This window comes from Falco cherrug, chromosome Z (assembly GCF_023634085.1).
Source record: "Falco cherrug isolate bFalChe1 chromosome Z, bFalChe1.pri, whole genome shotgun sequence".
NCBI classification, from domain to species: domain Eukaryota; kingdom Metazoa; phylum Chordata; class Aves; order Falconiformes; family Falconidae; genus Falco; species Falco cherrug.
Genome location: NC_073720.1, coordinates 65070390 through 65095404, shown reverse-complemented (window position 1 = coordinate 65095404; position 25015 = coordinate 65070390). Strand labels below are relative to the sequence as shown.

The following is a 25015-nucleotide window of genomic DNA, read 5'->3' as shown; positions in this document are numbered from 1 at the left end:
GGTAGTTGAATATTAGTTGGGACTGTAAATGTGTAATTAACTAGCTTTCTAACTAAAGTACTCACTACCTTAAAACTTACTTGGTAGTATTTTAATCAAAATGAGTAAAGTGCTTTAAAGTTAGGTTAGGTAAGGCTTGAGTAAAAATGTTAATAGGTCATAGACACTGCCATTAATTTCTGCATGTATTTTTTTTCAGTGATGGTCCTGCAGTTGTTTAACCTATTGGGCTTCCCTTCCATTAGTTCATTTATCCTCTGTGTAGCTTGAGAATGCTGTGACAGGTGGATTTGTCACTCAGGAGATACCTGATGAGTTTTAAATTCACTGGAAGTATAACAAATTGATCTGAAAGTTGATGCAAGAATTTTTCTACTATTCTCCAGTCTTGAGGTTCAGAGGTGTAGTTCCCCCCTGTGCTTCTGTTTGGTTTTGTGGGTTTTTTTTTACTTTTGTGACTTTATATTAACTTTCAAATAGTAACTTACAGATCTTTGTTGGAAGTATTTTGGCATATAATGCCTACAGTCAGTAACTTGTGCCCTTTGAAGCTCCGCTGTGCAGATGGCACTCTTACTGTTGCCTTCCCTCTGATATGCAGCCTAGGACAGTTAGGTAACTGGTACTTCATATGGAGCACCACTTCTGTGTCGTTGTATGTGTGTTTGCATGCTTCTTGTATCTTTACACAGAGTTCTAACCATGTTTGAGAACCTCCTCCTGTTCTTACCAAACTGCCCATCAGTTTCTGGTGGTAATGAAGAGTGGAGAGTCCTTCAGTGACAGCTTAAGTGGCAGCTTATTTAGAAGTAATTCTTGTTGATAACGTATAGTGACATTCTCACTGAAAAAGGGAGTTTCTTCATAGTTCTTCACAATGGGTAATATAAAACATTATTGTATCTGCTATTACTTTAAAAAAAGTACTTGCTTTTAGAAGTCTGGTTCCTTCGTCTACTTGTCTTTTAGTTAATGTGTTCTTTTGGTAACCTTTTTATCATTTCATGGGACTGTGTAAAGCAGTTCAGGGAAAGCAGGTTAATAGAAGAATATAGACTCTAAAGCGTTCTAAAAGATGTGGGTTTTGGTCCCAGTGGAGACTGACACTCCAGCCTACTTACTGTAGCTGGAATGTATTGATTTTCTTCTCCCCCATTTTAGCTGCACCACGGAATTAGGTATTGTGAAGCATCTTTCCCTGTGAAGAGAGGAAAAACTGTCATGAACTTTTTCACCCTAACAGTATAGCATTTCAAACTAAACCCGATTGAATGGAAAAGTCTGTAAGGACTCTTAAAAACCTTGTAACGCAGCTCCCTTCTCTCATTTCTGACCCTCCAACAGTTCTTCCAGCAACCTTGAGCAAGTATGATAGATGATTGTAAGAAATTGATTTTAAAATGTTTTTTCATTAAAAACAACAATAATAATAACAATCTGTGAAAATGATGCATTCCTGTGGCATGATCTCCTAAGGTTAGCAAAGTAGTCTTGTTCAGGTTTTCAGCAAGGTGTTCAGTTACTGTTATAATTGGCTGATGAGTAGGTTTGGACCTAACTAGAATGCCAGTGTTCGATTTCGCAGTGTCCTCTGTGAAGGTATGTCACTATTTAACCTGGCCAACATGACAATTTTCTAAAAAGGAAACTCATGGGAAATCATTATGCTGTTTATATGTCTCCCTTGTTGGAGAGCATTATCCTGTGATATTTTAGCACTGTTTTCCACTGCATGATGGCATCTAGCTAAGGTTAAGGAAGAACAAGTCCCTTTGCAATTTTGTGACTATATTTTACTTGCTGAAGGAGAAAAGATAGCTGACAATTAAGTATTTCAGATGTCACTGAAAGAACATGTGCAACTAATCAATGACATCCTTAGGGAACATGATCTTATGAAACTGATAAGGTAGAAAAATTGGGATTTTTGTGATTTGTGTTACATAATAATAATTGTGCCCTTTCAATAAAAAAGACATTTCTGCTGATGTAAACACCAGGCTTTCCCTTGTGTTTTGTTTTGGGGTTTTGTGTGGTTTTTTTTTTTTTTTCCTGAGGCATGGAGTAGTTCATTAAAATGTGACAGTAACAGATAAACACCCTTTACGATTTTCTAAGAAAATATGGCACTTATACACTTAGTTCAGCTGCAATCAATGAGTTGAAAAACGTCGCTTCCCAAATCACTTGCCAGAGGTTGTATTAGGTGTTTTAGTTTTGGGTTTTTTTACTTATTTTAGGAAGGAAATACACATGCTGTTTTTTTTCTTGAGTTAGTCTACTCAGCGTGCTGAGGCCCGTATTTGAAACCCAATGCTGTGATCTTGGTAGAATTCAGATATATTTGAAATTCACATTACTAACAAACCTATTGTGAGGTTTTATTTCTTTGAAAATGTATATCTAAGTTTGTGTTGCAGAGCAAACAAGGTAGTAGTCACGTTTACAAGCCAATGTAATATATTCACTTGAACAAAGGCTACAGTTGAGCATGTTACATCACAAATTATAGATAGTGATTTAGAGACTGTACCTGCTGGCTCCTTTTCTGCTCAGCTATTATTTAAAGATCAAGTTTGCAAGATACATATTTCTTGTAAGTTTTCAGTCGGAAGTCAAAAATCTGTTGTGTTATGGGTTCTTCTAGGTAAATTAAGCCAATTAAGGTAACATTTATTTCTGATTTAAAAGTATTTTTTTAAACAACTTAAATAGAAAGCTGAGAATGCTTACAATTTTTCTCTGGACATCCACTTTGGGCCACCATCAGAGGTGGGAAATGCAGCTAGACAAACACACCTAATCCAGTGTAGCTGGGCTGGGGTTTTTTGTTGCTGTTGTTCCCAAGTTTTTTTCTCTTTTCCTTTGGTTTCTACTGTGTATATCAAAAGGCTTGATTATTTGCTGGCCTTTTTTTGTGTTGAAGCCAATGAAGTCAAGCCAGAATATAATTTGTCCCCATAGTATAATTAACTTGTACCTTCATTTATTTTTAAATTCCTTAAAATGCATGTCACATCACATTATATTAGTTGAAAGATCCTACTTCGTTCAATGCAGTCATTCCTCCCTTCATAACATTCTGGAAATTACAAAATTCCTAATCAACAGAGGCATCATCAAAAATACAGTGCAGTGCAAAATTGCATTTGCTTCTCTGCAAATCCTACGTTTTCAAGTTTATTGATCACCAAAGCAGAGTTATTGACAGTTAACAAACTATATGGATTAACACACTAAAACAGATGCTGTTTACTTACATCTTTTTGTGAAATATATTTGGTCTGGACAGGGTTAGCAGGGCTTGGGTTGACTTGATGCATGTTGTGAAAAAAAACTAAAAGAAGGAGATATTAATCTGGAGTAAGTGGAAGTAAAACCAAATAGGTTTGTAAGAGCTGTCCAGTTTTCCTGTCATACAGTGATGTATCCTTGTCTTCTTCCGTGTGACAATCACTGTTCTGTTCAGCAGCCTCAGCAGGCAGCTCAACTTTTGGAAAAAGCTGTCAGGAGGTGTAGTATGAGATTGCATGTAAGCACTGGATGCCCTTAAACATCTCTATACAACTTTTTGTGGTTCTTCATTGCATATAATTAGTAAGATGGTGTTATTTGAGCGAATCATACTCATTGTTATGCAATTCACACACCCTTTGAATATGCGTCCACCTCAACCCCTCCTTCTGTGTATAACCTGAATGCAGAACAGGATAAATTTTGCAACAGTAGAGTGCTGATTTTGCAGAATGCAAATGAAGTGGTATTTTTTTAATGCAGCATCTTCATATAGAGGTGAACTGAAAGGCTTAACACTTGCCAACAGTTCAGACCTCACCGTTTGTTACATCCATTAAAATCTGGAACAGAAAAGTTCAAAAGCTGTATTTTTCCCTGTTCTTTTTTTCAAACTTGTTAGTGATGGCCTGAAGTAATGTAGACTCTGAATTGCAAATGTAAAGTAAAAAAATAACCAGTTCTTAAATATCTTTGTTTTCAAATGTGTTTCTCTGTTGTAAGTCTATGCATATCAGATTTTACACTAACGGGGTTTTCATTACACAAATAACCAAACCCATTTGCTGTAAAACCTACATGACCTCTCGATGTCTCTTCCAACCTAATTTCCTAATTTTTTTGTGATCCTGTTATCCTTTACATACCCTTGCATTTCCCTAGTAATACTGTAATGTAGAAGAATACACATGCAGGAGCATTGCCTCCTGAATGTAAGCAGAGTAATGTTTCTTCCCATCACCAGTCTTGTTTCTTCTCTAGGTTTGTTTCTTCTAACATGAAGTGTGAAAATGAACAGGATGCATGTGGATAGCTTTACTTGTACAAGTTGTTTTATTTATAAATCTGGCGAAGTTCCTTCCACGCATACATTCACACCGGATCAGGACTTTATGAAGGAAAGCTTGTTAGGGAAGAGCTTGTGGCTTTCATTTGCATGTGAAGCACATGTGTTATCAGAATGCATGGCAGTATGAACAGTAAATAAATAGGGGATTAATCTTTCAGGTGAGACATTGGTTGAATTTATGAACTGTTTTGTTTGCCTCATGGAAATTAAAGATCAGCAATTATTCTTGGCCTGCTTCTATGAAACTGTCAGAGACCTGTTGTTTCCTTTAAAAGTCATTCTTTCATGATAAATGTGCACCTACGCATCTCATTTATTTGCTACATATTTTTAAATGTACTTGTAATTAATTAACTGAAAATTGTAAATTGTCTCATCAGTGGAAGAACAAAGGAGGATGGAGTCTGGCCATAACGTCACTGCCGTGGGAGGATATGGCCAGTCTACCCAGCAGCTCTTTGAGTCAGAGCTTTGTCATTAGGAGTCACAGCACAGATATAAGCAGTATATTATAACCTGGTCTGTCGAGCCAGTTAAAGAGTTTTTCTTGTTAGCGTTTACCAAGGCATGCATTAATAAAATTGCACAAAGTGGAGACTTCCTTCTTCCACTGATGTGCCAGACAGGAGTCTTCTGTGAGGCGAATGTGAAAGAACTGAGCTGTATCTCCTTTATTTTATATTTTAAATAAACAGAATTTTGTTCACAAATGAGTGTGTCAGTAACTTAGTTCCAGAATCTGACATCTCTGCTTGAGACACATCTAGCTTGGCATCAGTGATGGCAGGTGAAAAAGAATGTAGTAGCACAAGCTGAATGTAATTATATGTGATTCATTAAGATCTGTGGTTTTCTATTGAAATGAAGCACTCCAAAATAGGTGTAAAAAAAAATGGAGAAGAATTGAGAAGTGTTGCAAGTGGGAAATGTTTTGGTAGCTTGAATAAAAGTGCGATACCTGAAATATTAAAAAATCTTGGATTACTACTGTGCCTTTCTTTTTTCTACAGACAGTTATTTTAGAAAATGAAGAGCTCCCTAAAATATTTCTTGATTTCCTGAATGTTCGCCATGTACCTACCTTGCCAAAAGCAGAAAGCTGTGGGTAAGCTCTCATTTACTGAAAAATATGTGGACGGCAAAAGGCCGATATCCACTCAGTGCTGATGCAATTCTGTTGACTTAAAATGGCCTTGCTGCCAACTCTAACATTGTAAAATAAATGGGTATTAGGTTCATGTTAAGTATGTTTATATATCCCCAAAAGGTGGTAAAATAAATCCAGCCTATTCAATGGTAGAAGTGAGGTTTAATGTTATATTCTTGGAAAGCAAAGGAGAGTTTAGATGAGAAAAATAGGATTTTGTTGCAGATCTTGAAGTAGCTACTAAAATGTAAGATATTTACAAACACTGAAGTTGCATAGAAAGCCTTTGCTTGTGTTTTACAGTCATAGTATCTGCACACAATAGCAGTTCATTTTGTGATAATTTTATGGTTTCCCTCTGTGTGTTTGAAAACGGAGTCTTCCACCTTTCTGATGACATCCACCCCAACAGCACCATTGCCTTTCTCCTGGGAAAGGTTCTTGATCAAGGTCGGAGAAGGAAATCTTAGTATGATGAGTGTAATGACTACAGAAATACCCAAAACAGTGTAACTGGAAGCTCTGTTAACCATGTGCAGCTGTAAGCTTTGTAGGGAGAACAATTTTTTGCTATGCAAGCTGGTGTAGTTGACACGTTACCAGGAGCTGCTCCCCAGAAACCTACATGGCCCTTTTCCACTTTGGCGGAGGCTGTGTGGATCTGCAGTGGAGAGAAGGCAAACTGAAAAAAGTGGAGATAACTTTGAGGCTGTCTTACACGGAGATGTCTGTGGCCCAGAGCAGTCTCCAGAATGGTTCAGAAGCCAACAGACTTGTAGTTTTCACTTGTAGTTAACTGATATCAGCCAATACCCTCAGTGGGACTGTACCCCAACACTTCATAGATAGATAGATAGACAGATAGACAGACAGACAGACAGACAGACAGACAGACAGACAGACAGATAGATAGATAGATAGATAGATAGACAGATAGACAGACAGACAGATAGATAGACAGATAGACAGACAGACAGACAGATAGATAGATAGATAGATAGACAGACAGACAGACAGATAGATAGATAGATAGACAGATAGACAGACAGATAGATAGATGGATAGACAGACAGACAGATAGATAGATAGATAGATAGACAGATAGATAGATAGATAGGTAGATAGGTAGATAGATAGACAGATAGATAGATAGATAGATAGATAGACAGACAGACAGATAGATAGATAGACAGATAGATAGATAGATAGATGGGCTTGTCAATCTGTTACAGTAAAGTAGATGCTGTCATTTCCAAGTAGTGGTGGTTGTAAAATGATTCAGTCTCCCACATTCATTTCATCAAACTGCATTATGCAGCTACTGACCACAAAAACATTTCTGCTTTTGATGGTTCGTCAAGGATTTGGGTGTTGGGTTTTTTTCTAAATTGTAGAGTTAACGTGGTTGTAACCAAAGTTTCCTCTCACTTTACTTGCAGCTCTTTTGATGAAACAGAATCTGAAGAATCAAGGTGAGCTTGATTCCTACTCATTCTAGGACACCAGATTTATAAACTACTTGAAACTATTGGTGTTTACTGTATTTGTTCCTTGCAGTTAACAAAATAGCAGTAGTTTAGCATTAAAATTCGATGTGTTTGTTAAATATTATGGCTAGTTTCATCCACTGTACTAGATCCATCCATTTATAGTGTGAATTGAGGATCCTTATGCTTGTATTGAGAAATATTTTACAAAACCCTAATACTCCTAGCTCTGAAATATTTCTGGGGATGCTTTACCTTCATAACAAGAAGATTTAGCAGAAGGAATTGGAGGTTTGGGGTTTCCCCTATGCGTTTAATAGAGCTTTGTATGTATCTGGTTGCACCACTTGGCAGGTGAGTGTACAGAGCAGAGCGGAAAGAGCTGGTGCTGGCCAGGGAGGCATGTCTGTAGCATGACCAGGGTGGGAGACAGCCATCTGAGGGACTTCCAAGAACCTTCTCTCTGTGGGTGAGGTGTACAGCAGCCACTTTGGGGTCTGGAAGAACGTGGTGGCCTGAAGAGCCCATAGACTATGGAGGCAAGCCTGGTTGTAGGTGATCTTGTAGCCCGCATGGTACCAAGTACCAGGGAGCTGAGCAGGGCCAGGAGCTCTCCAAGCTAGCTGCAAGCTGGCACTCCTGGATGCAGCCCCTTCACCTCCAGCTAAACATTAGCGGTTTCGCTGTGGGGCCGAGGAGGGGCAGGCTTTGCAGGCCCTTTCTGGGCAGCACTGGTATGCAGAAACGCACCAGCATAGCTCCTGCACAGCTCAACCGCCTCACTTTATCAGCGCTAGTTTGTAGAATATTCTGTTTGCTGTCCCTTGATACTGACATCCCTGTTCTTGACCTTTCCAGCAAACTGTCCCACCAGCCTGTGCTGCTGTTCCTGAGGGATCCATATGTCTTGCCTAAAGCCAACGGTAATCAAACCTGTCATCTGTTAACAGCGCTTTACTGATCTGACCCTGCACCACATAAACCACATTATTATTAATACCTGCCTAGTCAAATGACACTGGCCCAAAATCTAATAACCTGCCAATAAAACAATAGTGATTGTGTAAGAAACTATTAAAACACTAAGTGGGTGGGTGATTTATAAAAGCGTGGAATTTTCTCCCCCCCCCAGTTGTTCTCTCAGACAAACCTACTAAGAACTCAAATCAAAAGATGAAGAACATCGCTTTGCTTTTCTTGTTGTTGATCCCTTGGGCTGTTCTGCCTGAAGGATTTGAACTCAGAAGCCCAGTCCTTTGTAAGTGCTTTTCCCCTAAACACCAGTTGATCTGCTGCAAGCATATTTGCATTTCCATTTGGATTATTACTATTTCTTAATCATTTATAACCTCTAGAGCTCTTGGGGGGGGGCGAGGAAGAATGTATACTTTAAGTATAATTTATGTGTTTCACAGGACATTTACATTAGCCTTCATCTTGTAATACATTGTTCAAGAGACTGTTTGAAATGCCTTGTTACAAACCCTTTCTTCTTTACAAAAACTTCTTTGCATTATTAATTCAGAGAACTTACCCTCTGTCTTAAATTAAATGCGTGCAGGGAAAAAAAATACCATTTTTAATAGTGTGTTCCTCCTGGTTTTGTCATTTTACTTGTTTGAATGTTACGGAATTTTCTCCCAGAGCTGCAAATTAAGATTGTATTTTCAGTGTGACATTTTGTTTGGTTTTAAAAAATACTGTGTTGAAATCAGCAGTCAAGTTTTTGAGCTGTCTTGAAAATCATGACATTTTTAAGATTAAATTTAGGAAAGAACACTTGTTTGCTTGCAGTTTCTTAGCCAATGCAGTATACTTCCTTGAGATTTTCTCAGGATGTATATAAATACCTGAAGGGAAGGTGTAAAGAAGACAGGTCCAGCTTTTTTTCCATGGTGCCCAGTGGCAGGACAAGAACATCAGGAACATCAGGAAACACTTTTCCACTGTGAGGGTGACCGAGCACTGGCACAGGTTGCCCAGAATGGTGGTGGAGTCTCCATCCTTGGAGATACTCAGAAGCCATCTGGACGTGGTCCTGGGCAATGGGCTGTAGGTGTCCCTGCTTGAGCAGGTCGTCTCTTCCAGCTGCAACCACTCTGTGATTCTGTTGTTTTTTCAACCTGTTTTTTAAAACCATAGGGACTAGTCTCATGTGTTTTGAGAGAGTAAATAGCCTGTCTTGCAGGCAGCGTCTGCTCTAGTCTGCCCCAGCAGTATTGACCCTATGGAGTCTTACTGAACTTAAATTTGTAGTTCTAGAGTGAAACAGTGAGTGAAGAGGTCCTGTGTGACTGAAGTCCATGTTAGAAGACACCTTACAGGGTTGTGTAGTTTTCACTTTGATTTAGCTCTAGTCAGGTCACTGGGACTGAATGCCCATTTGAGGCTAGAGAGCAAATCAGAAAATCGATGAACCGAAGCGCAGTAAGGGGGCAGATGGTCACTTCACAAGGTCACTCCTGACCCAAGTGACAACTAATGCAGAAGGACCTGCAGAGTTACCTCTGTCTAACAGTTGGTTCAGATGCTGCCTATACTAATATTTAGTGACCCACACTGCATGTCTTAATCTTACTGTTTAATACTCCTCTTAACTGCAAACTTGGATTCCTCAAGAGCAGGTTGTAAATTATGAACATCATTTAATTCCATACCATTCCTAAGAGAGAAAATGGATTCCATGTACAGTTATCCTCAAAAATGTACATGGTTTTTTTTGTACATGTAAAAAAAAACAAAAATGAAGACAGTGCTTAATGTTTCCAGCCCACATATAAGGTTTTGCTCCAAGACTTCTGTTCAAGATTTTCCAGTTCTGTGATGGTATTTACCTTCCTTCCCTCATGTGTACTATGAGTAATGCTGAGCTTCCTTTTCTTGAAATCATTAGGAACTTTATAACGGATTTTGTAACTACTCTTTTCAGTAGTGCTTTACTTGGATTAAAATAAAGGTCCTTTCTAATACATGACATTTAAATATTAAGTAGGCCTCATTAATGACATCTGAAACAAAGGACTTTTCATGCTTTTGCAAAGTCATTTTCTGGATTTGACACACAACAGTAAGAATTTCATACGGCAGGTGGATATTCTTTGTATGTGAAGACCCAAAACGATCAAATTTGTTTATAAGTTATTCTTCAACTTAATGAATTAAAACACAAATTAGAATGTGAGTTATAGTTTAAAAAAGAAGAAAACCAAGTCACAAGTCTGGAGGCTCTACTAGTTGACTCGGGTCTAGTTAGAAACAAAGTTTTTACAGAGCTACCATTGCTTTTAATTCTTTGTTTTCCGTTTACAGCACAAAGTATAGATGAGCTTTCAAAAATTCTCTCTCAGATAAATTACTTTGATAGACTCTGATCCCTTTATAAAAGGCAGCCAATGTTGTTCAAACTGACCAGAAGTGTCCATTAGCAAATAACTATTCATTGTACACATTCTTTGAAGAAGGTGAACTGTGATAGCCGTTTGGCTCAGCCGTGGAGGTAGCCTTTCCTGGATACAGGAACGCCTGTGTTAACATAAAATGGGAAATCGTGTGTCTGTGGGATTTTAATGAAATAAGTAGATGTTTCTGGAACATAATACTTTGAAGAACAGTATTTTCCCCCCTTCATTTCACTGTTACTTGTCTTTATAAAAGATAGTCTTGACATTATTCTAATGATGGGACTTCAAGCATTGCTGAGCTGCAAGACAACTTTCCAAAAATAAGATTCACAGTTACATACCTCATTGATTTTCAGACTCGCTTTTTCATGATGTATATAACACAGCCTGACTGCATGAGCACATCGCTTTTTGTGTAAGGTGGCCAGTTCTTTTTGAGGGGGTGGGAAAAAAAATTACATACTATTTTGAAGAAAAATGAAGGAAAACTCTAAAATGCCACAAATTGAAAGATTCCCCAGATGTACTGTCACTTGCTGGAAAATTATTCTGACAATTCTTTAAAACATATAAGTATCACGGATCTGCAAGACTGTGCTTTGGTATATTTATACATGTAACTTAAATTGTTTGACTTTTTTAAGCAAGAAAGCCTTACAGTAAATCTGATGCTGTAAAGTTATACCATTTTTTTAATCAATACTCATTTTCCTATATATACTGTATGTTATAGATGAACCAGTAAAAACTGGTTTCTGGAACTGCAGCATTTAATTTAGCTTCAGATTAAAAAACCATCAGATTGCTTTTACAAGTGTATTTTAATAACATTAATGACAATACCATACGGTTATTCTACCAGGGTTATTTGGGATAGCTGAGCTTGCAGGACTTGAGGAATCATTATTGGATTCAAAAGATTAACAAGTAATTAATAATTATGACTTACTATGAGAAGTTGGGAAGAATTATGCATGAATTGTTATGGTGGAGGTTGCAGTTTGTTAAAACATCCTAAAATACATTCATGACATCTTTAATACAATGGAATCACCTTATTAATTCCTACGAGATAATACCTTTAAGCTAATAAGGATGGGGTTTTTTCTTACCAAGTCCAAATCTACTTTTTGTTCATTTTTTTTACCTCCAAAATTATTTTAGCAAAAGAACTGGGGGCAAAACCTAATTCCCACCCGTATTAGGTAAGCTAGTTTGTCAAGCATCTAATGATTTTTTAAAAAGTTGCATCTCCACTTTTTTAATATCCTGTGGGCTGACAGGTGAAGGAAAGATTTGATTCATGTGGTAAGTTCTGTATCAGAAATAGTCTGTTCTTCTACGCAAATCCGTTTCCTAGTGTACTAGCAATTTTAAGATCATTAAGATGTGTTCAGTGATTTAAGTAAACCCTTCGGTAAAAATGAAGGAATTCATGCATTTGAGAAATACTTTCACTTCAGTAAGGTACATCCTGCCATTCCTCTGCATGCATCTATTACTGTATTCTATCAGGTAATTCTTTCATGCCAAATTTAACATAAAAAGTAAGTGCCTGTTCCCTCTACATCTGTAGTAAAAATATAGTGGGGTTTTTCTCCTTCAGATACTTTAGGATGACTTTCTGTAACATGTGACATTTTATGCTGATTAGACAGCCTGAAATTTTCCTGCCTCAAACAGTTGTCTCTGATTGTACAGGCATCCTCAAGTCTTCTCACTCTAAACATTGCTGTAAACCACAATGGAAAAACAGCTTTGAAGTATTCCCAGTAGCAATCTTGGAATTTCTTCAAGTATATTGAGATTTTGTTAGAAATTGAATTGCCAGTGTAATCCATCTTCCTTGTGAGAAAAGATTCAGATAAAGAGCTGGAGCCTAGCAGCATTAAGTATTAGAACATCCCTTTAAATCAATAAGCTACAAATCTGGCAGCGCATTCATGCAATGCCCAGTGCTACTCTAAAGTGGCTTCAGTGCTGAAACAGCATTACTAATAACACATCCCCAAGACGGGTAACAGTTGCATGATGCAGTAACCCAAATTATACGAGGCCCAACCTGGTTAAGTTTCACAAAAATGTGTATGTTGTAGTGACATAGATACAAAAGCAAGGTTTTTTCCTTTTTTTTCAGATGACTTTCCAAACGTAGTTATAGAAGGCATTCTACATGGAATATTTTATCCTCATTTACTGCCCAGGTAGAAGTGATGCGTGGCTAGAAGAAGCTGAAGCAAGCCTCCGAGTCATGTGTAATTGAATTAACAGGAATAAAATTCTGTGATGTGAAAATGATGCTCAGAAGCAAGAGGCATAACCTCGGTTTTAAGTTCAAGCATTTTGTCTTTGTAAATAAAATCCATGTCACTACAATTGCTGCCTTTAATAAAAGAAGACACAGAAACAACAGCATTGAAGTTACTTATAACTTCTGTATATTGACATGCTCTAACTATTTAACACTAAAAGCTGAAAGTCATACACTGAATTACACTAACCTTTGAGAATAATGGAAAGCTTTACTGATTATTTCTATAATTTCTATCTTAAATTACACTAAACCTTTTTGCACCAGAATTTTTCCCAGCACATTGCCCATTGCTGACATTGGATGGATTAAAAGTGCTGGCACTGAAGAGAGTGTGTGAGAAATTGCCAAAAAAAAAAAAAAATTAAAGGCAAGAAGAAACTGAAGCAACTTCAAGTATTTTATTCATTTTTCTTAACTTTGAATCTGCTTCTTAATGTCAGGTTGGAAAAGAGCCAGTGCAGGTGTATGGTTGTAAAACATGCTTCCATATTCTGAAACACATAGCACTCTCTCAGGAAATTTTCTAGATTTCAGTTTAAATGTTTTTATTTACCAGGAGATTCTACATAGCATCTGTGCATCTCCCTTCAGTTATGACATCAAATCTGTGTGTATGTTTACTCTTCACATTAACTTGCAGGCTGTATTCCACATCTTAACATTTTGTAAGTCACAGACCATACAGCTCTGTCGTAAGCTAAAGCAAGAATACAATTAAGTAGTAAAATGATAAAACTAAAGCTGATACAAATATATACACACTTATGTATTTGTTAAGATTTAACTGGAAATTTGCATATGTGCTACTGGACATTATGAAGTAAATTACTAGAACATGAATGTACTGCTTCGGTGTATTTTTTGTGCATTTCTATTCAGACAAGACATTTCTCTGAGTTTGTGTCATCAGAAGTGGGTCTCACAGATACCTCCATGTGAAGCACGAGAAAATACCTGGGAATCTGCTCATTCAAAACTCTCAGCATCATGCTATCTGAACATCCTAGGCTGGGGAAAAAAATAAATGTAATTGAACAGTAAGTCATTGGGCTCAGCAGAGGAAGGGAGTGTTGCACAAAAGCAGCAACAGCAAAGCTGTTGACGAGCAGAAGTCTCGTCCTGGAAACACAAGGGTTGCCTCCTGCTGACTAGTACTAATTCAGTTTCAAAGCTGCTCAGCTCAGTGAAGAGCTGAGACTTGGATAAAAGGTAGGCCTGTGACTGCGCACTCACTCAGGTACCAGAACTCTCTATGCTGTCTGCAGGATCAACCCCCAGGAAAAGCTTTCAGCTACTAGCAGAAAGCTATTTGGGCAAGGGAGTGTGAGGCATTCTTGCTCTTACTTCCTAACACTGCTTCCCAGCGCTGCTTTTCAGAATTTTACTTTAAGCAGTCAGTAGAAAGGAAAATGAACAGAGGTAAAATGGAAGTCTGATTGCCTAGGACTAGGCAAATTTAGAGGCCCTCGACAAGTTCTCTAGCTCTGTTATAAAGAGGACAGTAATCCTTTCACAGGTCTCTGAAAAAAAAGTGTCAGTTTTTACCCTCATGAGAGGCCCCAGGGCTGTGGATGGTGAACCAGCAGAAGCACCCCTGTAACTACAAACATCTTGTCGGGGTGACCCGAGGCCAATCCCACCCACAGTGCTCTCCTGTTTCCTTGCAAGGGGGGTGCCAGTAGGACCTGCGAGCTCTCTGCTGTAGTGCTTTCTCTTCCCCTGTGCATTTAGCATCTGGATACCTCACAGGGGCTCCAAGATACCCTTCAGGAAACTAGTCATCACAAAGGTAAGTGGTGTGCTGCCTGCTTGTGCAGGTGGATGAATCCTTCATCAGATCTCAGCGCTGGCTCTTCTATCTTGAGTTCTAAAACGCTGGAAACTCAAGAAAAAAATCCACCTCTTTCCCATGGAGTGCTATGTAACTTGTTAAAGAACCTAACAAACACAGCTGTCTCCAAGTAATACTTCATGCTGATCTTGTTTAAAAGCTACCAGTTGTCAGCTTTAGAGTTATTTAAGCAACATTACAAAACCAATGAACCTAAAGTTACATCTCTGACATAGAGCAAAACTGCAAGAAAAAACATTTAAGCTTTATCATAAATAACATTAGCTAGGTGTTATAAAACTCACTGCGCTGTAAAACACGGACTCTTCTATGTTAATCACTTTCTAACCGACAATCTTACTTAACAAGAGACAGAGCTGTTCTTTCTTGATTACAGGATTGTATCCAAATACTATGAGTTTTTTTGAAGGACAGCAGGGACTTCAACTGCCATGTTAAGATTACAGAAATTTACCATCCTGCTCTAACATTACAACCTTATTTCCTGGAAAGCAGCAGCCGCTGCATATTTTGCAAAATTAGCTAAGGTGAGAAGAAAGGCTGGGGAGGGAGGGAGGACATAAAAAAGCTCATAATTAAGTATTTATTTGAAATCAGTTTATTTACTCAAAACACTTCTGTATTTTAATTTTTTTTCCATTTTAAAAAATGCTTATACTGTTACAGAAAATAGTATTTTCAGTTGAAAAGGAAGAAACAAATTTCCGAAGAGAACAAAAGTGACTATTTCAAACCCTGAAAAAGCAGAAGTACTTGTAAAGTTTTTCATTAAAAACTTCTTCTGCAAGATCTAGTGGGATATGTCCTGAATTTCAAGGACTGACAGGTCCATCAAGTTGTTACAGAAATGGTTGTATCTTTCATGTATCTGGCAAATAAGTATTGTCTAAATATAGCCTCATTTCTTTTGAGAAGAAAACTCAATAGACATTTTTCTGAGTCAAAAAACTCAATTGAGATTGGTCAAAAACAGGCCTTAAAGAAGACTGATGAAGTTTTATTTACTTTCCATTCTGACACTTGGTCTCACCAGTCACCCACTTCAACTACAAATGGTTCTTTTACCACTATTTTGCCACTGTTCACAATCACGCAGTCTTGAAGGGGCCGGTCATGTTCATCTGTCTGCTGGAGTTCTATCGAGTGCACCACAGACTGTTAATAAAGAAAAAAAAAAAAAAAAGTTCAGTTTAGCCAAGGAAACTGGTACGAAGTAACCAACTACATGCTCCTACCATTACTATTTAATAAGCAACATCTGAACAAAGACCTCTACCATGTTCAGTTCCCACCCTTGCCTTCCACATTAACAGCTGTGTCTCTGACATCTGCACACAGTTGACAGAAGCACATGGAAGGCTCTTTGCCATTCTACAAAAACTTCCAGACAACAAAAATATTGCAAAGGGCAACTGAATATCATTTCAGCGGCATCTCTCTGTAGCCTTTGAGCAGAAAGTGAATCGAGAGATCATAACGGATGAGAATTAATTATTTTTCTAATTGTACAGCATAACTGTGCTTCAAGAAATCTGATGACCACTTCTACCTTTAGGATAACATGCGCACGCACACACACACACACACACACACAGACTTCGTGGTACCATGCCCTCCAGTCAGATATATACAGGTAGGCTATCAGACTCAACCAGACTCAACTACACAACTAATCAAAGTAGTATTTTTAAAGGACAAAATTCAGTTAAGAATATTGACTACCTGGCTTTGGGTATTTGTTCATTAATCTAACAAAACTAAAACTTAGTCCAAGTCTCTCCTCAAAAATTTTCAGCTACTACTGTAGCTCATGAGAATGCAATTCAATATGAACGTGGGCGTGGAGGGCAAGTATTCTGATAAGGTTTTCAGACTTCTCACAGAACTGGCAAGTGCAGCAATTCATGTTTTCCCCATTCATTTCAAAACACAGATTAAATGGAGTAATTTAAAAAAACAACAGACTACTAAAAGTATAATTGGTTGGAAGTACCATTTTTAAACTTAAATTCTATTTGCCCTTTGATCAGTTTGGCAGCTCAGTATAGTTTGAGGGAATTAACTAGGCTTTCTTTTTAAACAGATCTGAGTACATGCTTCTGTACGCTTTACATTCACTGCTTCTAAAAACCCTAGCAGTGGAAGTGTTATCTGTAACTAGCACATTCTACAAAATTAGATTTTAGCTTGTAGAAACACAATTATTTCATGGCTAACAGTGTTAGTGAAAGGGGGACCTGAACTTATTCCGTTTGTAATCTGCAAATGTGTCAGTGTTGATTTCAGCAGTTAGTGGTCTGAAACAAGAGCTGTGAAAGCCAAAGGCATGATTTAAGTTTCCATTTCTGCAGTCTCCATTTGCTATTTCAGTTGTAAATTGTCCAGCTCCGGGCTCTTCACAATTTTTTTTTACCATGTACATATTAGATGCACTCAATGGTTTTGAAACACAATGGTGTATGTTATGCTAGCAGATACAAAGTAGCAGAATTTGTCCAGATCTTCTTGGGTTAATCTTGCCACCACTTTCAGCTTACCATTCCATCAAGGACTTTGCCAAATACTACATGTTTTCCATCTAACCAGGACGGCTTTGTCACGCTGATGAAGAACTGGGATCCGTTGGTGTCTGGGCCAGAATTAGCCATGCTAACCCATCCAATTCCATAGTGTCTGAGCTTGAAGTTCTCATCTGGAAACCTTTCTCCATAGATGCTTCTTCCTATGACACACAATAAGAAAGAAAACTTTAAACAATAAAAATAAATAAATTTTAAAAACCCAAACCTTTTTTGTTCAAAAATGGGAAAAATTAAGTATAAATTCAGGACTTGAAGATTCACTGACTAAGCACAGCAACATCACTGTTCCATCGTCAGTGATTCCATAACTAAAACCACTTTATGTGTAAAGAAAAAAGGTAAGCTAAAACACCACATATAAAGAGAGTATTTAAAGCTGATCATGCTTTATCCTTTGAATTTAACAAGCAAGCTGAGCACCTCCAAAGATCCTGCTGACATATACCACTGAACAATAGTATACTTCACCCTGTTTAACAGATCTAAATTACGTAATTATGGCCACTACAAATAATGTTGCCATGTTCTGTGACAATTTTAGTCTCTACGTTTAGTTTTTCCTCCTAATAAGAAATTGCTTTAGACACGTCTAGAAATACATGAAGACCAAATGGAAGTTAGCCTAAAAGACTTCATGTGGATTTGTACAATCATTACACAAGGATTTTGATTATAAAATCATTCAGAAGAGAAAACATTTGAGTCACGTTTAAACCACCATCACTTTGAACTGAGAAGGCTGTCTCTCTCATTCTTGCTTTGTACAGTGCCTAGCACAATGGGGACACTGCTCCAAACACCACCAGATATTATATAACTTATATATATATATATATATAAATTATATAACAATAAACACTATTAGCAGGCAAACCAACACTGCCTACCTTTCAGTTGCTAACTGCATCTTTGGTATTTTAGCCTTCCTCATTGTTTGCTGCAAGGAAAAGGAATGTGTGTTTTCCATTCTGTCCCAGCAGGGAAATCACTAACATTGTTTGCAGACAGATCCCATGCTAGCACAAGAAGAATATGTGTGTAAAGGAAGAAGAAATCAGAAACCAGAACACATGCAATGCAAGAGATGCTGCACTGGGACTGCCCTCCTTACTGGACTGAACCGGTCTTCTGGAGGCCGAGGAGGGAGAACTGATATACACAGCTAGAACTCACGCCACCATTAAGTTTATGGGTTTAAATCTAGTAAAAGAAAAAATGCAAGAGGGCATGCCACTCATTTTCTAATGTCTCTACCCGTGTTCTGAAACTCCTTCCCATAGCACATTTCAGAAGGTTCCACGGAACTGGCTGAGCTGAGAACAGAGAGGACAGCCAACTCCTTCCCTACCTTCTTCTCTCTACATGCTTTCACTGTTTCATCACAGATTCACTTTCTGCTGGATAGCTTGAACTGATTTACATATACATGCAATCAATGAGTGCCTCAAGGAAGGAGCACTGTCACAAAGCCAGAGCAGGGGATGGGCAGACATCCTTTTTTTTGGAGACAGTATGTTGTAGGAGCAGCTCAGCTGGTCACATGGCTCCAGCCCATCATGCAAAGCTATGCTTCTTGGATGGGGACAAGTCACAGACAGAAAAGAGCTATGTGTACAAATCAAGGACAAAGGAAGCTCTACACTTGCTTATAATCAGGTAATCCAAGTAACTGCAGCTTATGTTCCAAGATGCTTGGAAAAGTATTAGATGCTCTAAAACAAATGTGCTTTTTTTTCATTTATGTCAACCGAAAGAATAAGGGAATATGCTGTTTTGCCCATCTTTTCAGCAGGCAATCGAAGAAAGGGAAGGGAACCTGGAAGATACTAAGCATGTTACCTCCTGATCCATCTCCAGCTGTAAAGTCTCCTCCTTGAATCATGAAGTCTTTGATCACACGATGAAATTTACTTCCTGCATATCCATATCCTCTCTAAGAAAATGAAATAATTCTTTGAATGAATAAAACATTCAGTTCTACACAAGTCATATGGAAATACGCATATGGTGAATGGCTAGATTTCCCAGAATATACGACCACCAGAGACAAATACTAGCAAGAAACAAACTGAGATGCAAGTGAATGCATCTGGCCTGCACTGACACAAGCCAGGTATTACTCAGGTGATCAAAGTCAGCATTTATTTGACTGGTATCTGACCACAGTGCCTCTGCATGCTAAATCTGCATGTCAGGGACACACTGAGGCAGTGATACCCAACATCTCATAATTGCATCTTATGAATCAAGCCCCAGGGACATGAGAAGACACACACCATTGCACAGCCTTGGGGACAGCAGTCTTGCACAGGCTCCACTGAATTAAGATTGATAGTCCACAACTGAAACAGCATTAAACAAGTATTTACTTCCCAATCCAAACTTGAGTAGACAGTGGAAGAAAACCACAAACGTACTTCTCCTGTTGCCAGTGCAATGAAGTTCTCCACAGTCTTTGGGACAACTTTTCCAAACAATCCAATTACAATTCTGCCAACATCTTTGTCTCCAATCTTCACGTCAAAGAACACCTGAACATTTTTTTTGAAGAGAACAAAAGTGATACAAACATGAGCACAAAAAGAAGGCCAAGCTTTTGGTAAGCTTTTGGAAAGTGTAAGGTGTTAAGAAACTGCTTCTGGCTGGTCTATATTAATGGTATCCTTCAACTCCCAAGTGTGCTGTTTAAGAAAAAAACCTTTCAGAACGACCAAAATCAGATTATGCAGAAAACTGGTGACAACACATTTTGATTCTTACTGCTTTTAAGGTGTCAGTGAGACTGCTATATCACAAGTTTGAAGCTAGTGTTCAGGAAGATTTTTCCTAGACATACATGTCTTTAAAGCTGTACTGAAAAGATGAAATATGAAAGTAAGGAAGAACAGTGATGGTATTCCAATATGGTGAGTAGTAACAAGGAATAATAAATAGTACTGACATTTCTCACAAGTGATAGTTTGCTATCCACTCACAATCTTCACTGTTCTAGGCATTAGTATGTATGTGATTAAGTGTAGATGAAAGCCTAAATTTCATTAAAGTGACAAACAGTGGGAAGAAAATCCTATGGCTCAAGCAAGGAGTCACTTTCCTAAATATGAATTCAAACCTGATAGAAAAATTATCAGGCTACATTATTCAGCTGATTGCCTAAAACCTTCAATGTAGATGGTGCTAAAAAGGAACTTCAAAAAGGCAAATGAGTTATAAAGCATTTTAATATAGTTCAGAATATATGAATGCATATTCGAACGTGCAAAAATGTTCCAACAATTACTGAAAATAGGAACAGCTGTCAGGAAATGAGGCATTTTGAAGTTCTGAAAAGGTTACATAAAGACTATTACAACTTCTAGGAAACAGCAACGTGTACTCCTATGATGTGGTATTTGCTGTTCCTTGTGGCACTCAACCAAGTATTACTTGTCTGCAGTGCTAAGAAATTAGTCCAATAATAATAAATGACCACAATCTCTCCAATGTGAATGCCTCTTTCACGCTCTCCTACTAAACATTTTCTACCATTTCTTGATCTTCCATGTGGTTTTGGCTGTTGAACTTTTGGCTAATGCTATAAAAGCTCTATAAAGAAAATAAAATTCCTTTTGATACACCTCGTTCATTTCCTTGGCACTTGGCACCAAACATGCTTCTTAGATGTGTGGCTCCCAAAGTATTAACAGCACACTTTCACTAACTTCTTAACATTTTTATAAACATACCTCTGAATTTTTCCGCCAGAGTTATCTACATAAGGTGTATTGCCTGCCTGTGTTTTCTAAACACACCTTATTTTGCCTGGAAATGTTGTCCTAGCAGGACTGCCTGAAATACATAACCACATACAAATAACACAACCGAGGCCACCAAACAATAACCTCAGAGAGCAGTAACATCACACACTTTCACAGAGCACATGGAGACAAGTCCATCATATATTGTAAACCTAACCCAACCAGAAGGCTTCATTCATGGCAGAGCCGCTTGCCTAAGCAGTAAACCCAGCCCTTCCAAAAAGCATTGCTTCGGCTTATTCTGTGTTTGTGAACAAACACTAAGTTCCTGGCTTCCTGTTAGCACTCCACATACCTGTGCTACACCTTGGTGATTTTTGGAAAGCTCTGCACTTCTTAATTATGCACCACATATCATGTCTGTGCATATTTCTGGCCAGGAAATCAAATACACAAATATCTGGTAGCCCTAGATGCCATTTTTGCAAAGAGAAGCCGTGTTCTCTTAAGCATATTTGCTAAAGTTCTCTGGAAAGTCAAAAAGCATGCAGACACCAGTGAGCTAGTCAACACAGCAGTCTCAAATCTCAAAAAACATCTGGCCAGATTCCTCACCAAAAACTCTTAAATAAAATAAATATTGTAAATATTCAGTCTTATTAATATTTATATAAATATTTAATCTTATTTACAACTCACAGTAAGTACTTCAAGACTGAAATGAAAAAGAGGGCACCAGTAAGAGTGGCTGGTTCTCATTAACATATTCATACATAATTTACACAAGACGGTGTATATCAAAATGAAAAGCCAGCTAAGAGTAGGCAATAATTCAGAAAAAAAAAAAAGTTGCTGTGAAAGAACAATCTTATGATTCCTAGAGACCAGGTAATATAATGAGAAATGAACTCTAGATAAATGCAAAATGCTGCATGTGGACTATACAGCCACAACAAGGGGTCCTAAACCAGCTACCACTCAGAAAAGACATCTGAGTTCACCCTGAGCAGTTTGATGAAAAATTTGGCTCTGGGATGGTGAAGGTCAGAGAAGGAAAATTAATTTTAGAAATAATTAAAAATTGGTAAGGCCAAGAGATGGGCATAATTATGCCATGGTATACATCTGTACCGTGCATTCAGGAGTGCATGTAATTCTGGCTTCTCTATCACAGAATGATAAAACCAACCCATAAAAGGTAGAGAAAAGGGCACCACAGATGCTCAAAGATCTGGAATACCTTTTATATGAAGAAAGACTACATAAAACTATGAAAGCTGGAAGAGAGAAAACTGGTGTGATTTGATGAGCTGTGTAAAATTATAACTGGCTTGGACAAGGAAAATTGGCAGTGCAATTTTCTATGTCCCACAACATATGAATCAGAAAAGGGCTTAAAATGAAATCCAGGCAGAAGGTCTGAAGCAGCAAAGTACTTTATGCAATTTATGATTAAACTGGAATATACTGCCAGAAGATCATCTGGAGACCAAAGCATACGAGATGTACGCCCTACCCCACCCCCAAAAAAAACCAACAAAAAACCATGGACTAGAAGTCCATGGCAATGAAACTGTAGACAGTTTTAGACAATGGTGGCAACGAAGTTCAGAAACCAAGGAAGCAGCTCTGCCCCTGCCCTTCCCTTCCCGTTTTCATGAGTGGAGGGATCTATCACCAGGAACACTGCACTCACTCCTGAGCATAGGTGGAAAGGTATGTGAGGGCAAAAAATCTAATCCCAACATGATCCAAAGCCAGACTAGGCATCCCGCCTCCTGCACCAGCAAAAACTTTTTGAAAAGAGATGCTGGCAGGCTGCGATCACCGGGTTCATCCCCATGCCCCTCGCACGGCAGCACGGTCCTGAAATCTTGTCTCTTCGGCAGCGTCATCTGTCATTATGGGATGCCCCTCGGCACAAACCCTGTCCTGCCGGTGAAGGAGGCCTGAAACACCAAGCACACCACGCTGTGAAGCACCGCACGGTGAGCGTCAGGATTTAACCCTCTGGTCATGGCTGGGAATGCCAAGGGAGCAGGAAACAAGGGGACAACCAAATGACAACTCATAACACAGGAGTTTCAGCAGAAATCGGAGGGGGGGAAAGATACCGCAGAAGCGAGCCCCAGCGTGGTCACAAGCCACGCCGCTCCGCACCGCCGGTGGCCAGGGCCGGGCGCAGGCCCCGGGCGCAGTGCGAGGCTGCGGGGTTACCGTTCCTGTCAGCCTGAGGCAGGCTTAGCCAGCTGGAAGTCTGAGGTGTGCCAGCACCTACGGAGAGCGGGCATGCCCACAGGGTTAAAAACCCCAAACAAAACGGAACAACAACAAAAACAACAAAAAAAACCAACCCTGTTACAAAAGGGGCGAGTTAAGACATTTGTCCGAGCCTTCCCCAAACCCGGCCGCCGAGGGGCCGCCTTTCTGCCCGGAATGCGGCCCGGGGAAGGCGCAAGCCGGCGACGGAACAGCTTCAGGCGGTAAAACCGCGGTAAAACGCGGCCAAGCGGCCTCCACCCCCTCGGCAGCCACCGACTGGAGAACGGGGCGCGGAGCTGGCGGGAAGAACACCCCCTTCGGGAGCCCGCAGGGGAGACGCCGCGGCCCCCTCACGACCGACCGATCCCGACTCGCCTCAGGCCGGCGGCCGGGCGGGCTTCTCCCGGCCGGGGCAGCTGCCACGGCCGCGGGCGAGTGTCACCTTTGCTGTCACGCTGGGTCCCCTCTTCTTGAAGCCCTCAGCCGCCGGGGCCAGGAAGCAAAGGCAAGCAACAGCTCCGAGTACCGCTGCCGGCGCGCCGCGGGCCATGGCGCTGAGGCGAGCGCTGCGGCGCCTGCGCCCGCCGCCGGGCGGCTCCTCCCGCGCCATGTGGCGGGGGGGCTGCGGGGGGACCGCGGCGGAGTCACCCATCCGAGCTGCGGCCGGCGCTGCCCCTGCTTAACTTCGGCGGGTGGATGGGAGGGCCGAGGCGCGCGGAGGCCGTGGGGAGCGCGGGCACCGGGCGCGCTGCCGGGGCGCTGAGGGGAGCGGTGACAGCCGCCTGCCTGCAGCCCCCGCGGCTTGCTTCCGAGCGGGTTTTCGACTTCTTGGGTACGGGGGGCTGCCAGGGTGAGCCCTAGGCGTCTGGCTACGTTTGGGGTGGTTACAAATGCCGGGGGGTGGGGGGCGGCGGTCATGGTGCCCGTTCCTCTTGGAGGGGCGCGGGCGGGGAGCAGCGTGGCCCCCCCAGTGGCGCAGCCTCGCCAGACAAGGGCTAGACTTGCCTGTGAGGGGCTCGGTATGCCTGCTTAGGACTTCAGCCCGGTCCGTGTGCATGGCAGAGTTCCTTGAAGATCCCACAAGTGAATGAAGTAGCCGAAACAGTAGATGTTCAGGGGGTTCTGAAAGTGGATTGTTGGTCTTTCAGCTTTGGCATATTTAATGTGCTGGCTAGAAACACGAGGCTATAAGGCACTTGCAATAATTCTAGTTTCCTTTGTGTAAGCTGTACAGGTGCATTGCTTGGCACCCATGTCAGCACCCTGGGCTCTGAATGATAAGGAGCTGCATCAAACTGATTCATCAAACACAGATGTCTTTCCCCAGCCATTGCCTACCAAGACAGGGAGGAGAGATCCCAGTCTAGCTAATTGCTTTACCTTTGACACTGACCTATTACCTTCTGTGCTCAACATTTGCATTCAGGACCTGTCCCAAATGGTGGTGCTGCTAAAGTGCATAGAAAATTTGCAAATTCTAACACACAGTGAGATTCCTGAATTCCCAAGTGCCAGCATATGAAAGAGGAATAATTAGCAGATACTGATACACTGCAAGCAGGATGCTGACAGTAGTTTATGTAAACACTCAGGATTAAACACAGCAGCCCTGTGGTTCTGGGTATGTATAGCAGCACCTACACTGAGACTTTGGTGTTTGTTGCAAAGACAGCCCAGAGCGCAGGTGGAGTGCCTGAGGGAGAATAAGCGCTGCACTGCCACATCTACGCTGTCATTGCCACTGAGCCTCTCACCTTGAGACTGTGCCTCAGTTAGCAAGTAGTAGACACATATATATATACACACATATAGTAGTAGACACTATATATATAACTATATATAGTTATAGAATCATAGAATCATTTAGGTT

General features: G+C 40.1%; 2 protein-coding genes across 5 annotated transcripts in view; one reads left to right on the top strand and one right to left on the bottom strand.

Moving 5' to 3' along the window:
• The window catches only part of SNX24 (sorting nexin 24), a 91887-nt gene extending 78335 nt beyond the window's left edge, over nt 1–13552 (top strand). For all 4 annotated transcript variants that reach the window (XM_055698630.1, XM_055698628.1, XM_055698629.1 and 1 more), the window contains 4 exons: nt 5374–5468; nt 6950–6982; nt 7856–7920; nt 12536–13552. In XM_055698630.1, the coding sequence (XP_055554605.1) occupies nt 5374–5468; nt 6950–6982; nt 7856–7920; nt 12536–12606 (264 nt within the window). In that variant the 3' untranslated portion in view covers nt 12607–13552. The remainder of the gene's footprint in view (nt 1–5373; nt 5469–6949; nt 6983–7855; nt 7921–12535) is intronic.
• Nucleotides 13553–15133: 1581 nt separating this feature from the next.
• Nucleotides 15134–23771, bottom strand: PPIC (peptidylprolyl isomerase C). The gene is made up of 5 exons (XM_055698627.1): nt 23588–23771; nt 19564–19677; nt 18986–19079; nt 17102–17286; nt 15134–15719 (listed from the first exon to the last, which is right to left on the bottom strand). The coding sequence occupies exons 1-5, from the start codon at nt 23753–23755 to the stop codon at nt 15591–15593; spliced, it is 690 nt and encodes a 229-aa protein (XP_055554602.1). The 5' UTR covers nt 23756–23771; the 3' UTR covers nt 15134–15590.
• Nucleotides 23772–25015: the final 1244 nt, after the last annotated feature.